Source organism: Dromaius novaehollandiae, chromosome 13, assembly GCF_036370855.1.
Source record: "Dromaius novaehollandiae isolate bDroNov1 chromosome 13, bDroNov1.hap1, whole genome shotgun sequence".
NCBI classification, from domain to species: Eukaryota; Metazoa; Chordata; class Aves; order Casuariiformes; family Dromaiidae; genus Dromaius; species Dromaius novaehollandiae.
In genome coordinates this window covers 10,229,666-10,248,502 of record NC_088110.1, presented here as the reverse complement: position 1 = coordinate 10,248,502, position 18,837 = coordinate 10,229,666, and the positions used below count along the sequence as shown (strand labels likewise).

At 38.7% G+C, this 18,837-nt stretch overlaps 1 protein-coding gene and 1 long non-coding RNA gene across 3 annotated transcripts in view; one reads left to right on the top strand and one right to left on the bottom strand.

Annotated features, from left to right (window-relative positions):
* LOC112984406 (uncharacterized) overlaps positions 1–13,814 on the top strand; it is a 106,283-nt gene extending 92,469 nt beyond the window's left edge. For both annotated transcript variants that reach the window (XR_010391431.1, XR_003259491.2), the window contains 2 exons: positions 634–10,480; positions 11,391–13,814. This is a non-coding gene — a long non-coding RNA (uncharacterized LOC112984406). The remainder of the gene's footprint in view (positions 1–633; positions 10,481–11,390) is intronic.
* The window catches only part of ITFG1 (integrin alpha FG-GAP repeat containing 1), a 103,569-nt gene that overhangs the window by 19,190 nt on the left and 65,542 nt on the right, over positions 1–18,837 (bottom strand). Inside the window, exons 11-14 of the mRNA XM_026102244.2 lie at positions 9,172–9,322; positions 8,559–8,667; positions 5,929–5,972; positions 3,272–3,350 (exon numbers count right to left, since the gene is read on the bottom strand). Of these exons, the coding sequence (XP_025958029.2) occupies positions 3,272–3,350; positions 5,929–5,972; positions 8,559–8,667; positions 9,172–9,322 (383 nt within the window). The remainder of the gene's footprint in view (positions 1–3,271; positions 3,351–5,928; positions 5,973–8,558; positions 8,668–9,171; positions 9,323–18,837) is intronic.

Genomic DNA, 18,837 nt, shown 5'->3' with positions numbered 1-18,837 from the left:
TTTTACTTAGGCAGTTAGTTACCAGTACTCCTCATTCTCTGATAATAAAATTGTGTGTAGGTATCTATTCCCAGTCACATGGCCAAAGGAATTATGAATCTGTGCTTTCATGAAGTTAACTCATATTTGCATTGATGTGCCAAATTTTAGGCAGGCCTGCATTAATTCCCAGTGAGCCTGAAGAAGTAAATAGATTACACTATTTTAAACATGTTAATTTCCTCATTTAGATGTATGCTTACCTACACGGAACTAGCTTTTAATGGTAGGCTGTAAAGAAATTATGTGATCCAGAGCTTATACTATTTTCAAGGAACTTGGACAGTAGCTCTCAAGAAGGCGGCTTATCAACAGGTCCGCATCCCGAACAGACAGCCCTCGGGAGCACAGCAGGTGCAGTGATCAAGATGTAGCTTAGTTAGCAGCAGGAGGGAGAGATAAGTAAACTCCAGTCTGTCTTTTTTATTACAGAAATTTGTAAAAGAAGAGAGTTTTTATACTCTTTACTGAAATACTAAGTGCTTTCCAAATTGTTTATGCTTTTCTCATTGTGAATAACAACATTCATATGTCTTTTTAAAAAGGAATGGGTACAATAAAATTGCTTGTATTTAACAGCATATATCTTAACAGTATCTGTCAGAAACTCAACTCAAGCTGATACACAACATGGAAGCTAAATGAGGATTAAAACGAAGCTACCCAGACATCAAGAAGAACAGAAGGGGAAAGGTAACTCACTCCAGTGTGGAATAAAGTAATACAAACAACACGGTATGAATCTGCAGAAACCTGAGGCAAAATGCCTTAAGAAACAAGATGTAAGCTGTGCAACTAAGGAAGTCTGGGTTTTTATGGCTATGAATCCTGCATCTCTTTGCAAGCAGCCCACCTTCCTTTATGGCACCGGCAACACACTTTGGCCCCATCTTCCAGCCCCCCTCAGCCCCTCTGCAGCGCTCAAGCTTTCTGCCTGGCCCCTCACTGCTGCGGGGGGAGAACACCGCGGGCTACGGCTAGCTCCACGCTGGCCCCGTGCTGGCCATGTGCCAGCCTGAGGACAAAACACACCAGGTAACTGTTCATCTCTAAGTCTTTTTCTCAGGGAATTCTGTCTGGCGTCACGGATCGTCCGTCTCTGAAGCGAGTTCTGCCTTTTACCCAACTGCTGATATTTACAGAATTGGAAGAGTCTGACTGGAGACATTTTAGGCTTCAGTTAAAATTGGCTTAAGTAGACCACTGAATTCAATTCTAACTAGGGACCACAAATAAGCAAAACCACAGCACACTGAAGCAAGTTTCATGTCCATAAGAAATGGGGCTTTTTGTGGGTACACAGAGAGATCCTGTGTAAGCTTTTACCAGCATTTTCTGCTGTGGTGAACAAGATAAGCTATACTGCGACTTGGCTCTAACAAACTCACAAGCCTTCATCTTGATAATCGACAATAATGAGATTTGCAAGTGGCTACCCAGCCAGTACTGGCCCCTTAAGGGCACGGGTCTGACATACTACACTGTTCGACTAACACAAAACTGAAATCTCTAAACTCATCATGCGGTTCTATATGTTTCTGACTGAGTGCGTACGCTTTTTAAATCCAGCTCATGAAGAAAACCCTTAAGAGCAATGACGCTGAGGGCAAAACTGGCAGGACCATTAATTTTTTAAAATGAATTCCTACAACAATTTGAAAAAATACTCTACATTTTCCTATTAGCATGAATTACTAGTTTGGTTAAAAATGTAGGCTAAAACTTTCAAGCTCGTTTGCCTAAAGTTACGCACCTAAACCAATAGTTAAACATGTATGAATACAGAAGTACATGCCAGGATATGTTTTTGCAGTCATTTGGTATGTATTTCTGGACCTCTTTATTTTTCCTTTACCTTTTCTGAGGTGGGATAATCAGTTCTGAGCACACCATTCAAGGTGAGAGCATATCACTGATTTAGAACTGAACATATCAGCATGTTTTCCCCTTATTACTACTGTTTTAAATAAATGCTGTAATTAGCATTATATATGCTATATAATTAGCATTAAATTGCTCTAATACAGCTACTAATTCTGTAAAAAGGTATACAGTTTTCCCAGTGAACTATGCCAAGTCTTTTTTTTTCTTTTTCTTTTTAATAAATAGTTTAATTTGGACCTATAAGTAAGACTTACATGATAGATGCAGAAAAGTGCCATATTGTGAAGGAGTAGGAAAGGGAGCAACTTAACGATGTGCACACTCTGAATATATTTTGGCTTGGGAGTTTGGGAATTTTGGCTAAGAGACAGTGGGTCCATTATGAGACCATGGTAATAAGACTAATAGTCATAACAAGTTAGACCAATGGACCATTTAGCTCAGTAATCTGTGTCTTCTAGGAGCCAACAGTAGATACGTAGGAAGGGAGCATCAAAATCAGAGTCTTCTTGCAGCACTAGGCACTGTTTGGACTGTGGCCTCATGGATTATTCTTTCTTGAATTTGCCTGCTTAGTTTTTTGGACTCCTGTAAACTACGGCATCCTCAATATTTTGTGCAATTACATTTCTTCTTAAGCTGCAGGTTGCAAGAAGAACTGCGTACTTCCATTGGTTTTGACCCTGTCACCTAATGATTTTATTTGATAGCTTGTAGTTGTTGCATTATGAGAAAGGATATACAACCATTCCCTCTTTATCTTCTTCATGCTACTTATGATTTTAGACTTCAGTATTATTGAAGTTCAGTAAGCCTGCTAGATGAAATGAGTAACTCCAGAAAAACACATCCTTGCATGCATGATAAATGAGCTATCATACATAAAGATGCTCCCCATAATTAACATGTTTAGTGAATACTATGTTGATCCTTTTTCATGTAGCTACAAGATTCTAGTTAGATATTTCAAGCCAACTATTGTTTCTTCACACATAATTGCTACAGAACTTGTAGAAAAACGTCCATTGCCAGAAGCTCATGTGATTTCATGAGCTGCTGATAATCATACCCAACGATTTTTCAGACTGGGTGAGATATATCAACCGTAAAAACACTCTTTGCATGGGACAGAAAAAAGGAAGAAAGAATGCAGTTGCAATGTTTATACGAAATATGCAATCTGGAAAATAAGAATGGAAAGTTGCAATTTTTTCCCCCCTTGTAACCTGGAAACTGTTCAAAAAAACAATCCCATTCTACTCTGTAGATTTCTTTCCATCTCCCTCTAAGCTGTTGAGAAGTATTTACAGACCATGCCATGCATATTCTTATTATGAAGTTATCTTACCTGACCCATTTTTCAGGTATCCATTTGCGTCTACAGTGGTGTACATGATGTAAGGACCAGGCTGATTAACACCAAAAGGCTACAAGGAAAAAAAAAGAAAAAATTGGCAAAATTTTATATTTATTTCTTTGATTTTAGGAACAGACAGAGCTATACTAATAAAACAGTAAACCAAAGAGAAACTTTCATAGATTAATAGTTTCCTTAGTATATGGATAATTCTGAAATCAAAGTTATTTTAGTCATAGCGTTACGCAAAAATTCATTTTCATAATAAGGCTAATCTGCTGACTAAGTAATATTACTGCTGTCAGTTCTTTTCAAAACACACTTTCATACACCAATAAAAAGCTCTCTAAAACAGATTGTTTTCAGTACAGGAAATTAAAAAAAAAGAACCAATACACACACACACAAAAGAAAAACCCATGCTCCTAACACCTAAATACTTTAAAATGTCAGCATTAGCTTGAGGAAAAAACATAGGCAAAATACACAGTGTTTTTTTCCCAATACTTAATGTTATTTTTGGAAGGAGAAAACAAAGATTATGAAGAGCCCCAAGGCGTGCTCGCTCGCTCTCTCAAAAAAGAAAATACACAACAGACAAATGTTCAACTCTTAAAAAAAGGTGCTTTTAAGATACCAGGGAAACTGATCTAAACCAATCTAAAGCGTCTTTAAAAGTAATTTCAAGTTCACTTCAAGACCATACCACAACAAGGTTTACAATTCAGAGTCGACCAAAGCTTTCTGGCCCTATATTTCATGCATTCAGAGCTGCCGCGCTTCCATCGCGCTGCTCTCGTGCAGCACTGCGTCGGGGCATGTCGCGCAGGGGCAGCGGGTCCGCTGGTGCAGGCCTGACGCATAAAGGGAACCTGCTTTCCTTCCTGTCAGGCAGGAAATTGTAACGCAGGAACAAAGTGACACTATTCAGTCCCATGGCAGAGGTTTAATGTTTCCTAAGGAGCTACAAGTATAGGAAAAAACTAAAAATTCAAAGAAGTTGTAACTGCCTGTTTTAAAAAAGTAGAAATCATTCAATATCTTCTGAGACTGTACTGTTTTTATGGCCTTTTTGAATCTGAAAATACATACAAAAATTCAACGCTGTGTTACCATTATTTAGCACTGTTCTATTTAATGAAAGTGACTGAATAAAGAACTTGTCAAATGGCAGTATCTACTTTAAATAATTTCTTTTGAGGGAGAAAACATGTTTAACCAAAGTACAATTGGGGGGGGGGAGAAAAAAAAAAGTCAAAGGGAGTTGTGGATCACTGAGTGATGAACCATAACAAATTTAGCTAAGGAACATTGAGGGAAGGAAACAACAACAAAAAACCCACAAATATCTTGTACAGTGGGGAAGGGAAGGGAAGCAGTTAGAAGAAAAGATTTTCAAGAAAGTTTTATTTTTCCATGTTGATATGAGGGCATTAAATCTAGAAAAAGGTCTTTCAGATCAGTTGCAGAAATGACACTAAAAAGAAGAGATGATGACACATTTCACACTATAGCTCAGAAAAATAGTAAGTTGTAAACCATAAGAGTAAGTGATGATGAGATCAAAGCTGGGAAAATAGTAATGGCCAGAATGGAAGGCAAGGAGACAGCAAAGAAGATGTTAATGCAGATCCATGAGAGATGAATAAATGAGGTGAAATTTTAGATTTTTTAAAAATTATTATTTTTTTTTGCCAAGTGGCTGTATTCTGACATAACATACATCCTGACACTTTCTGACAGAGAGTTTCATTTACAGTGAAGGCAATAATACTTCAATGATTTTGATAATGAAGTGCTCACCAGCATCTGTTGTGAAGGTTTACTTTTTCTTTGAAACCTTCTCTTTAGTTTTCCAGTTAAGCTAATAATAGCATCAACCTCCCTTATAATATCACAAAAGAAACTTTATATCTTAAAACAGGCTTGAATAAAAAGTTGGTCCCATTTGAAACAGTTTTTGGATTTCCAAATCAAAATGAAATTTCATATGGTAGCACAGCTGAAGTGCAATTACTAGTTTTGATTTCTCTAAGCTCCTCTTTTAGGCCAGCTTTCACTGTGAACGTAGTAATTTGTTAACTGATGGCTTGGTGGGTGGCTTGAGGGGTCTCTGGAGATAATTCAAACAACTGAAGTAGAAATCAGCACATTTATATATGGTTAACCTGCAGCATCATCAGAATTAAGTTCCTTTCCCTTTCCTTTTCTTTGTTGCATCCCTTGCTGTACATCACTGTATATTCTGTGCCGCCCAGAATCTGGCCATCTGGCAGCCCGTGACTGACTCCATCATATAATCGGTTTGGCCTGGCCTTTGCAACCACTCAGAGCAAGACGTGACAGGCTAGGCAGCGTGGGCATCTAGCGGTGTTACACAGGTCTTTCTTACTAGTATCTGGTGCATCCCTGCCCCTCTAATGCTAAGTAAAAAATGTTGCTGCAGGATCAGTCCATTGGTTTCATCTCTAAGCAGGCAGCGAGAAAACGACTTGGGTTTCAAAATACGCAGAACGTGGCCATGCATGATTTGGATGACACACTGCTCCAGGCAGGAACTGTCTCAGTTATATGGACAGCTCTCAGTATAATTAGGCCCCAGCGTATTTTGAAGCTAAATAGTAATGGGAAGTTATAGTTATACTTACTGTTATTTTCCGAGGGCAGTCATTAGAACAGAGGCCACTGAGAACTATGGAAAAACAAAAATTTAGTTTACAGCGTTTACATTAACAAGCCATTTTACAAGTACTACCTCTGAAATCTATTCAAGTTTATTAACTGTCATGTAGCCATTAAAATACATACAAAAATTACTGCTATATGAGTTATGTTAATGTACAAAAGAATTCCTAATTTCTTTGAAGTATACTGCTTTGCTGAAATTAATCAGCTACTCGCTGTTTTATCACACCTATTTGGTTAACCAGCTTCAAAAGGGGAGATTTGCCAGGTAAAAGAATTCCAAATTAAACCATGTTAGAAATAGCGCACCATACACTTTATTCATTATCTTTCATTTCTGTCCATTAATAAATACTTGGTAGAGATCCAACTTTACTGTTTTAATTGGTAAAAAGGTTAGTAAAGGCTTTTTCTTATATTCAAGTTATAGTTTCAGAACTTGATTTAAAGAATTTTTTAAAAGTTGTAATAAACTGTGAAAAAATCCCACTATCTAATTATTCTACGAATTCTAAACTATTATAAGCTGACATCTATAATGGTGCTTTTTTTAGAAGGTTTTCTGCATGCTCATGTGAATTATACTACCCAAACACAGTAACAGAATTATTTACAAGGAGGCTTCCATCAACATGACAAACCATTACAGTCTATTAAGGTAAGAATAAAGCCCTGACTAAGGAGAAAGTAATAAATGCATCAGCCCCCAGTAGTAGCTGCAATTCTGTTTATCTTACAATGTGCAGAATATCAGCATAAGAAGGATTACGTGCATATAACTGACACGAAAGCAAATAGAATTTTTCCAAGGTGAACATCCAGTTGATCTTGTTTATTTTTTTCCTCATGTGCTCACTTAAGAGTTATTACTTCTTAAAACTCAAGGAAGATAGACAGCCAAAGAGCTCTAAAGTTCAACACCTTTGCAGTCTGTCAGAAGACGGCAGGGCAAGCAAGTTCAAGACCTAATTACTCTCAATCACAAGTACCGCAATCTAACTCTGGCCTTGTAAACCGAGGCTCTAGTTAATTCACATACCCGTGCCGTATTATTTGCCATTATAAGCTTTTATGGTAAGACGTGTTTTGTGCCATGCAGTGTTTTAGGTTGAAAACAACAAACTGACTCACACATGGAAACAAACTAGCTCTTGGAACAGATCATGGAGAATAAGGAAAATACGCACCACGCAAAAGGGCACTGAAATGAAACCAGCCCATTTTGCACTAGATGACATTTCCAAATGATTGGAAAAAGAATTACAGTAAAGTGGGCTTGAGATGACAGACGTATGGGGAACTGACAGAAGCCATTGTCAGAAAGAAAATACTGCAACCGCTCACAGTGCAGATGAAAATAAGTGCACTTGGCTGTTGTTTCTTGCCTCGGTTTCTGAAAATAGGCAAGATAAAAAGGCAGCCATTGTGGACAAACAAAACATTTTCATTCAAGTCAATATTGCTGAAATTTCTTCTGGTTCCTTTTGGTATAATTATAGCGTGTGTGTAAGCATGATTACATTTTTCTCTGATTAGCAATTAATGAGCTAATCTTCCTCCAATCCCAAATATTATCAGGCATGAAAAATCAGAAATGAAAAAGTTGAAAGACAGGTACACATAGATATAATGGCATTTTTATATTGACAACATTACCTTCATTTATCTCCTCACATAATATGTTGTGCAGAAGATTCACAGAATCATATTAGGGTTTGAAGGGACCTCAAGAAATCATCTAGTTCAATCCTTTCTCTCAAAAATAATTACAAATACTGCATTATTTCTTAACTTATTTATAAGAATCTCTAACATTGGCAACTCTGCAGCTTCTCCAGGAAATTTATGTTAGTACTTCATAATCCGTCATTTAAGATATTATTCTTACTATTTACCCTGTGTAATTTAACTTTGTTACTTTCTTTCCTATCCTGCAGGGACATGCAAAACACTTCCCCCATCTTTGCAGAAACTCATTGTGTCCTGAGGACTTGGATCTTCCTTACATTTCTCTTTTAGGCTGAATAACTCAGTTCCACTGTTCTTTCCTTGTAGCTTACATTTTTAGACACTTGATAATTCTCATTTTTTCTTCAGAAGCCAGCTGAGAGATGAATTTTTGAGACCTAATATCTGTCTTTGGAGTTTTGCTAGGATGCCGACGAGGAGAAGGAAATCGCCAGCGTGAAAGGAAAGATTTAAATTGCCTCTTGTTAACAGTGAAAGACAACACGCCTTCTTGTAAAATCAAAACCACGCAGAAACAATGAACTCTTATTTAAAAAGACAAGGTGGTCAAAACTGACATTAAAAACAGCTAAAATACTGAAAATAGTTGGCAGAATTACTCTGAATTTAAGTAAACACACTAAAACTCCAGAAAAAAACCTTTGAAAACAAAAAAGACTTTGAAAACAAAAACATTTTATAATGTTGCAGATTTCTGCAATCCCTAAGGTTTTCCATGCTATGTTTTTTCTTTTCTAGCATTATCATATACAGGGCGTTATTATGGTGTTATCATACACAGAAGGTCAAATATTCACATTCCTCTCAAAGTCCTATTTTTTTTGATTTTACAGTGATCACTTACCAATAACTTTAACAAAATAGGCATCTGCTTCAAAGTTATTTTTTAACGTATGGATAGCGAAGTCCTTATTGAAGTAGCCTTTGCTTAGTACAATGATATCCAAGATCCCCTGAGGGAGAGAAAGAGGGGGAAAAAAAACAAAGTTAAAATTAGAAAGCAGGTTTACTCAAAATAACATCTAAACCCAGCAAACAGATTCTCTTAGGTTAAAAAAAAGCATGCGTGCAAAGGTTGCACCTCCACTACTAATCGGAATACCTTTCCGAGGATATTAATCTACGGCCATTTACGACGGAGCGCTTCACCCGCAGCTACCCAGGACAAGGCCCCTGCTCCACTTCCTTGCTGCCCCTTTGCTGAGAGCGCGGCTCAGGGGAGCGTACGACGGTGGGCACGCTCTGCCTCCCGCGCGCGACGTGCTGCTGCTGGCTGCCACCTCCCAGGGAGCCTCCCGCGCGCCAGCGGGAATGTCCCGGGGGCCGGCACCGCCTGCCCCGCGTGCTGCGGCCGGTGCTGCTGCGAGGCAGCCGCGCGTTCCTGCTCCCGCGTGGGCAGCAGCCCCCGGACTGCAGCAAGAGACAGGCTGGTTACTGCAGGAAAGAGCTGAACTTACATCTTCGTATATGTCAAAGAAGGTCGCTACCACCGCGTCCTTGATTTGATTTAGATCCGAGAGCTCCCAATAAACTTTAAACATACGACGTACACTCTTGCAGCTCACATTATTGCACGGGACATTTTCTAGTAAAAATGCTTGCTGATTGCTGTAAAACATATATGTAAAACAACAGATAATGTTATTTCCTTTAAGAGGTCTAAGCAATAGGCATTACAAAAATATTGTAAATAAATAATTTGAGCCTAATGAAGTTAAGTATCATATAAACAAAGCTAGCAGCCACCAGATACTTTAAATCCATGAGCACTTACATTAACCTTGCAGGCAGAATTACAGCCAGTATGTAATGCCTGATTTAAACCAATGAATACACTAAATAAATGAGTACAAATCAGGAGGAATCATTTCATTAACCATCTACTCAAAAGACCCAACTTATTCTTACTTTATTCTGGGACAAGTACAAGTGCATTTATCTGCCATTTTCTTAGTCCCTCCATGGTCCTTCAGCTTAAATACTACTTAAAAAGTGACAGTGCATTTTCAGTGTTTTATGACAATCTCTCCCCACATCATCTCCATTAATAAATTTTCTTACACATGATCTTTCTCTTGCACAAATTTAAGATTAAACCAAATCTCTATCAGTACATTTTTCCATTGTTTCAAAGCAAAAAAATATCTACTACCACAGTAAAAATGAGACAAACCCAATTACATGCTTGCTGACATACAACACACAGAGACAGGGAGAAAGGCTCTGATACTGAAACAAGAAAGAAACAAACTGAGCACCAGCTCTAATGTAGCAAAAAATCTCCCTTCTGAAGAGTTTAATTAATAGAGGTCTGCTGGTCAGTGGGAGACCCTCACGGGTGGCGCAGGATGCAGCTGCACAGTTTGATGGCGACTAGCATTACACATAATGTCTCTGAAACTGCAAAACTGCCCGCTCACCAGAACCACGGGAACCTTCAGGACTTAACCGACAGGGAGTGCGACGCCTTGGCGGCTCTCCGTCGCTGACTGGGAGCGCGCTCGGCTGCCCCGCTGTCGCGGCCGCGGGCACCGGCCACGTCTCCCCTCGCTTCCCGGGGCGGCCGGGGGGCCCGAGCAGCCACGGTCCCTGGCGCTGCCGAAGCGGGCCGGGCCCCAGCGGCACCCGCCCAAACCCCTTCTTCCTCCTGACCTGGAACACCCCGGCCTGGCGGAGGGTAACAGCCAGCTGCTTCTCCATACCTTAACGGCCCCTGATGCTTCCAGGATGCAGTCCCCCCCCCAGACACACACACCGCACACTGAGGTAACTCCAGCATTTCTCTTGCGGAAAGCTTATGTTTTTATGCCTGTGTTTCTATGGTATAGCTCAGGCAATTTGCTGCTAATAAGAATTACATCCCACGCTATCCATATTTCTGCTGCATCCATCTGAGAAAGAGCTGGAGAAGGGCAAAACATTTACCTGAGAAAATCCCCATTTCTGACACTTCAGTAAATCCGTTTGCCTTCCCACTGCCAAGGCAATATTGTAGAGCTCGCAGTGGGAAATAAAGTAGGAGTTTGCTCTCTGTAAAATGCGTCAAAAGTAAAAAGGGATGTTTTGACACTTCCTTCAAAACCTTATAATCACATTTCTTGAGCTTCTGTGCAAAATATACAAATGAGGCCTTTATTTTTCTCCTATGCTCTGTATTTGATTGAAAATTTTATAATGACCCACTTTTTACTGTTTTACTGTTAGAAGCAGCAATATATTGAATAATGTCCAGCCAAAAGCAAATTAAGTGATCTACAATATTTAAGACATTTTATTATCGAAATCTGGGAATATATAACCATAACCCCAAATTATTAAATGCTCCCATTCATTTTATGTATTTTATGTATTGTACTAGTATCATTAAGCAACTACGAGGTAAGGTGACAATTTGAGCTAAGCACATTGTTTCAATTTCTCTTCTTCATCCTGTCATATACCACTGGAATTTTTTTAAACTTGGAGGAAATTTTAGACAGATGCTTTCTTTAAATTCCTATTTTTTTAATTGCTGGAAAAGATTACATTCTAATTATTTACAAGGCACTTGATTTTCAAGTTCACATTATACTGTACATATAAATTACAGTTCAAGTCTAAACTATATGCCCTGTGGATGGTTAGACACAAGAAGTTTATTTACTACAGCAATTTTTTAATTTCCTTTCCTTGGTAGTGTGCATTTCATGACTTTGAAAACATCACAAAATGGAAAACCAATAACATCACATCAACTGCATCATGAGAAAAGAGGAAGATACTAATAAAAGTGACAAATGCCACTTTTCTTCACCCTTCTGCATCAACAAAAGAAACACAAGACAGGCAATATGGAAAACAAACAAACAAACCACCAAGCCCTAAATAGATGCTGGAGACTGAGAAGTGTACAATAGGAGAGCTATCCAGCAGATTGAAGAGGGGAAAAAATAAATAAAATGAGAAAAACCCGATGGAGGTAGTGTCTCCTGTGACAGAGCAGCAGAGCTCTGCAGAACCCCTCATCGGAGCGGGGCGGGGAGCCTGCTAGCGTATACCGCCTATTTGGAAAATTCATTTCACCAGGAAACTTCATTTCATACTAACACTGATTGGTATCCATAGAGTCCTTTCTGAAACAGAACACAAACTTGCCTGTAAAATTACCAGCTCAAAAGTTGTGCTATAAATGTTAACCATACCTGCAAACACATACACGTAGGTTTAACTTCACCACTGTGAAAAGTCATAGAAAGTTTAAAATCTGTTTAAGAGTCAGTGTTATCACTTACAATAACAAAATTAAGAATTTGCAGGGTCACAAACATAAAAACAATGAATTCCTACAGTGAATGAAAACTACTACTATTGGTGAGAAGTATGAGCTAAAACAAGGTTTAAGCTTGAACTACAATATTAAGCTCTTTTTGGAGAAGAGTTTTTAAGCGGAACTTACAAAAACACATCACTTGCCTGGCAGCGGAGAGGTTGTTTTCCCGTTCACGTGCTAGCTGTACCAGCTCTCTGATTAAAAGCTGAGCCTTTTTTCTTGTCAATCCCAGAAGCAATTCCTCAGCATGTATTTTATTAATGGCTTCAAATTATTTTAAATTCTGTACCAGCACTCAATACCTTTTATTTCCTCTAGGAGCATCTTTGAAAAGCACAGTTAGGAGCATCAGGATCTTATTAGGTACATGGCTTCAAAACAAATGCCGTAGCCCGAGAGGACAACGCAGCTGTTTCCCCCACCATGGTCGTCTCCCCCCCTTTAAAAATGCACAGTATTTATAGTAAGGAACTAAGCTACAAACTTGTCTTCAACTCCCTAGTTATTCATATTTGATTCTTAATTTTCTCATGTTCCTTGCTAGCTTGTTCAAAAATTTGAAAGATATATCCTGATGTTAGCATTTGAATTTGTTAATTTGCTAATTTGTTAGCATTAGTCAGCTAACACTCTTGAAATATCAGTTGTTTCTGCTGAAAATGTTTCTACCACTACATTTACTCACGTGCAAAGATTTCTTCCTTCTCTTTGACTAAAAGTGAGTAAACACGACTTTTTTGCTCCTGCATTCAAACCCTTATTTGTTGATATATGAGATAATTTATAGATATTCATGACCATATCCTTATCTGCAACACTCAGAAATAATTTCTGAATAATTAAATATGAAAAAAGAAAAAGAATAATGCACTCGCACCACAACTTCTAAACTGAGATAAACAAGGAAAACCAATGGAAAACGGAAACAAAAACCACCTGTAAGTGCAGACTAAGCCGTAGCAGCTGCCCGGGGCACGACTCAGCAGGAGCCTCGCTGGCCGCACAGGGAGAAGCCATCTGCCCTTTGCTGCTGCATCGGCTCTTCGCTTCAGTCAGCGAAAAACCTCCAGAGGTCTGGATTTGGCCTGTGAGGTGCCAGTTGGGTCCTTACGTTATTTATGGCTTTAATCCACAAGTATCACCAGAATCGGAATGTTTACCTCCGCATTTTATTTCTGCCTCATCCTACAATTACCAGGAGCAAGTCTGGGACCTTCCTATTACTCTGAATGATGTTTTGAAGGTTCACACCATTCAAACAAATCTACCCGTAACAATGAAAACCTACAAAGATAGCCTTGAAAATGGCAAAACCACATGCCTGAAGGGTTCTCAGAAAGCGCTCAAAGACAGGCTACGTGACAACGATAACTTATGAAACCAACGCTCACGTGTTACACTTACGTGGCAGTCAGTATGAAACAGTTTAGCTGCAATGCTGAGAAGCGGCCGAGCGATGCAAGTCCACAGCGCCAAGCCGTGACGTGCCACTCGCAGCACTATCACTATTTAAACGTTCTCACCAATCCGCACACAACGGCACCAGCTTGTGTGCCATCTGCACAACTTCATCCCAGTGAACTTCTTAATATTGCTCAAGAAAGTGTCGCGCTACTTCCCAGACTGGAACCTCCTGACCGGAGCTGGTACGTGCAGCAAAGCGAGATTTAATAAGGCTGCATTGCTACAAGCAAAGCTTAAAGCCAAAGAAAGACTGAAGATATATTTATCTGAGTTTTATTTTAACATATTGCTTTCTGGTTAGAATTAAATATTTACTGCTTAATTTCATACGTCTCATATTCTGTCAGTTTTCGTCCGTTTAATTTACAGTGGCTGCTGGGACATCTAAGTGACTAATATCTTGCTGCAGACATTCAAATCACTAAATTGGCCTCTATCTTTCAGATTTGCTCAATCAGAGGCTGCTTCTCAGTCCTAAATTTTACAGACGCCCTCTATCCAACCTGCCTTCCGACAAATCCCGAGTAACAATGACTTAGGAAGAAATAATTCTGCCAAATAAAAATAATTTCAAGTGCAGCCATGCAAAGGATTAAAACATATATGTTATTTTAAAACTAAGTGTGAATACCACGAAAACTGGTATTTTCTCAAAGTATACCATATTCCAAGTTTTTCATTCTACTGCTCATATTCAGTTCTTGCTGAGCACCAACTTTCAGCCCTTACTGTTGCTTATCATCAGTGTCAGAAAGGTACTATATGTCAAAGTATGCTGTTACTTTATTTGACCAATTTAAGCATCCTTTTTGAACAAAAACCTCATTGAAACATACTTCCTTAGCTTACAGTTGCAATACAAAATGGCAATTACTAGCATCTAATTTGAAAAAAAGTGGTTAAGAAAAATTTATTTCATCCAATTAGGTGGCAAAAAGATAAGCATTTATATGCCGTACTTATACTTTCAATATTACCACATTCTACTTAAAACCAAAGAGCGAAAAAATGAATTCATTTAGATAAGATAGTAAGCAGAGATGAACCAATAAATAACTGATAAACTTCCTTTAGCTATTATCATACGTACTTCCAAAATTTCTAATTCAGTCATAACTAGAGGGAAGAAAAATTCATATACTTATGTAGCCTGAAGAAACATCTGTGGACCAGCATTCTAATATGCAGGTTTTGACTTAAGTCAGAAGTTTAAAAAATTCATAACAGGTAGATATACATGTAAGAGTTCACTGAGAATTCAGTGTCTTCACCTGTTAGTATTTGCAGCCTGGATTCAAACCCCCACCACACTTGCAAGTACAAGTGAGATTCCTTTTGTGGTTGTTGTTGTTAATAAGGAATTTATCCATGCTATCAGTATATTTCATGCCTTTATTCAAAATTAACAGGATATGGCAGGAGATTAAACAGTCTGGTGTTAATGCAGTTATAAGAATATATAAGAATATAATTCATCATTTTCCTAACTTATTCGCCTGAAAGGACAGTAGATCAAAGTCATTCTTAAAATAATCCATTTCTATTTCAGTGTCTTGTAAGGGGTTTTAAAAACCTGATCTGAGAATGTTTCCAACATTACGTTAAAAGCATATAATTGATTTTAACTGTATTCTTCCATTATCATAGATCAGTATATTTTCCGATGAATAAAATGCTTGCTGCCTCCTTTAAGTTAGAGATAGCAATTAGAGGCTAGACTTCCTAGACTATAGCACAGATTGAGGTCAAGAGTGCACAAAAACGCTTTTATCATTTAATCACAGGAATCAATCACTGAAATTAGATCTGTAGATGTAGTATGAAGAGCTTCAGAGAAGGAAATAAATAGCTTGATCCAGAAGTGTTTAAAATCAATTAAATAAGGTTTTCATTTTTATTTGCTCTAATCTAAGAAGAGCTTTTAATTTAATTTCCACACTGTTTTAATTCTCTGGACTCTATGACCCAGTTACAGATTTTAAAGAGAAATATTTGCTTAAGTCTCTCAGAAACAATGATTTAATATTACTGTGAAAGTGACATTTGAAAGTAGGTGCTAAAAATGCGGTCTTCATTCCCACCCAAAAGTACTAGGAGTCTGTTTCCATTACTGTTCTACAAATAATACCAGAAAAATACAGTGTTAACATGCAATATACGTCTTAACTCTTAGTTTAGATCCTCTTTCCCCCACCTCCAAGACTTCTTCAGCTCTCTGAACTCCCCTTCTGCAGCCTGTCAAATCATATACCAGCACTTTCAGTCCTTATGCCTGGCTATGTGTAACTTTGAAATCACGTTTCCAAACAGGTTTAAGACACACCTAATTGAACAAACTATTTCAGAAATAAGGAGAATTAAAAAACATGTATCACAGTAATTCATTGCAACAAGAGGTAGGTAACTTCCTAGGCTTTTTTAGGAGTAAGTATTTATAAACCATACAAAGCTTTTAGATATTATTACATTGTCATAATTATATGTCAACCAGAGGAGGGAGGCTCCTGATAATTCTGAAGGATAAAGTTACTTAAGAAAGAAAAAAAAAGTTCTGAAGTCCATACACCTTCATAAAGTCCTTCCAAAGTGTCCTACCCATCAGGATACAGACATAGAAGATAGCCGACAGTACAGCTGAAAACACAGGATTTGCGGGCTTAAGTACAAACAAAGAGAACAAGTCTGTAATTCAGATGTTATAGGTATCAGTGGAAAAGGAAAGACCATGGTTCTAGTCTGGTCTCTAGACGACTTACACTGTTTATTCAAGGCCTGCTGAACAGAAGATGCAAACAAACTTCCAGCTGAGAAAAAAGGCTACCAAGTACAAAAGCCTGACATTCAGGGCCTGAGTGCTCCAGCTTCACCTGTGCAAGTTCTGGGCAGCAGCAGCATCACCTCCTCCTCCTCCTCTGCCGTATTTGAATAAAAACAGCTGCTGTGCGAGTTCTGCCCAAGCTCAGAGGTACAGGGGCAGAGCTCAGCTGCTCGCCGCCTTGTCTCTGAATCACAACATGGTGTAGGCAGAATGCAGGCATGTAGCTCTTCAAACTGTGTCATTCTTTAGCTATGTATCAGTATCTAAAGAATTCCTTAACCCAAAAACGTCCCTGAGTGACTCAGGTGTTGGCAGCCATCTAAAGTCTGTCTATATACTGTTCTAAGCACCACAGTGAGCTCTTCAGTTCTCAGCCCCACTGAGTATTAATTCCAACTATGAACTTGCACCCAAGCTCATCTGAAATACCATATAGATGACAGATGGCAGATACTAAATCAACCTCTATAAAAGACTTGACTTATTTTGCCCTGCAGTACACTATGCAAGTGTTCATTATTGGTCCCAGTAAGAAAGGCACTCAGACTCCATAAGGTATAGAGTAAAATACCTTTTTTTGGAGATAACACAAGAAGGAAAAAGGGAACAGCATAGACAACCTTATGGCCCTTCAGATGCTGGGAACCCCAAGTTGCACAGCATCGGTCTGACCTCTAGTCCGGCCACAGCATGGTGCGCAGATCCTGCCCATTCTGCAGGTCACCAGCATGATGGTCTTTAGAGCTTACAGACTTCTCCTTTATCATTAGCAGGCTAAATTCATCCTGTGGTCAAGCAGCACGTGCAGCACAGCACAGGCCTGCGCCTACGCCGGTCACCTGTTATGTAGATTGCTAACTCCTTGATGTATAGTAGTACACATGCCCTCTCCTGCCTGACACCTGACTGGGCAACACAAAGTGTAGGGAAGACAGAGAATGAAGAAAAGGAAGAGAAAGATTACACTAAGAAATGTTTATTTCCCTTCTAAGAAGTTAAACTCTGTGGCATCTATTCCAGTGACAGCATGTGTAATTCCTGGCTGCAACCTAGATAATAGGTTTTGAGTAGTTCAGTAGTACAGATGTAGTGAGATTATGACAGCAAATGTTCCTAAGTGCAAGCTGGAAGAACTGTCTTCAGACACAGTCACCATAGGCTTTACTGCAGGTGCTTCCTAAAAGAGATTCTCCTCCCCTGTATCTTGCAAAAATACAAACTCCTTGCCATTGACACAAACATCCCTTTTAAATATACACTAGAAGTCACAAAGACAAAGAGGCCAAATTAATTTCTAGAAATATCCATGAGCACAACCTAATTTCACTGTCTCAGCTACAGTAAATCATGAGCGATAATGAACCACTTAATACCAGGTGAATCCCAGTTACTGTGAACTGGACATCCATTCCTGTGAAAGTCAGAGAACAAATGGCTTAACAAACGTAAGCATGCATGACATTAGATAACCATTTATAAAACCCAAGATTTCATCTTTAAATGGCTGATTGCTTCACCTTCCACAGAAGGAAGCAATTGGCAAGACTGGTCAAAAACTTTCAGAGACTCCAGCTGCTCAAGACCAAAATGTAGTAGCACTGACAGGTGCTGCCATTTTCTTCTGATGACAAGAAAGCAGATGAAATACCCAGATGAATAAATAAAAAGGAGGAAACAAAGAAAGGTAATGAAAAGTCCACAAAGTATCTTCACTAAACACCTGGAAACCAAGATGCAATCAGGAAAAGAACAAACATATGGGGTATTTGCACAGCAAGGAATCCGAGAAATGTACAGTCACCAGAAAAAGAAATGGATTTCATCAAGGTACAGTTCAATAGTGCAGTGCAAATAGAAGAACTGAGTTGGAGGCACTCAAAAGGAAGAAACCTCCCCCCCATATTTCATAGGCAAGAAAAAAGTTGGATAAAGATTAAAACAGAAAACTGAACAATTGCAAATGAAAATAAAGAAGGAAAAGTATTGAAAACACAAAAGGAAAATAAAGCTGAAAAGAGAAGAAACCAATAGTTGTGACATGGGCGATATACAGCATAAAACATTTCAAACTTCTATACCTAAAGTGAAGTAATGGCAAGAAGAGCCTTTGCACACAGTATATGCATACCTGTGGTAAACTTTATGTGCATCCCCAAAATGAATTCGCTACTCAGTGCTAACTAAAAAAACTGAGCAGCTGGTAAAGCATGTGTCACAGCATCTCATGAGTAGGAGAAAATACCATATTACCGAGATGCAAGGTAAGGAAAAAATTGTAGGTATTCACAAATAACCTCTGTGCATTCCTGAAGTTCTTCCTATCTTTTCCCATGCATAACTCTTATCCCAGTTTAAAGCTAATATTTTTCTCAGGAAAAAGGTTTATTCAATTACAGTTTGACAATATAAAATCACTGGTTGGTTGGGAAAGGGAAAGGGAGAATCAGCTCCTGTGATCAAGAAGAGGAGCCCAAAATTGTACTTCATACTCCTCCAGGCAATTCTCCACCAGGAATCACAGTCTGAGCCTAT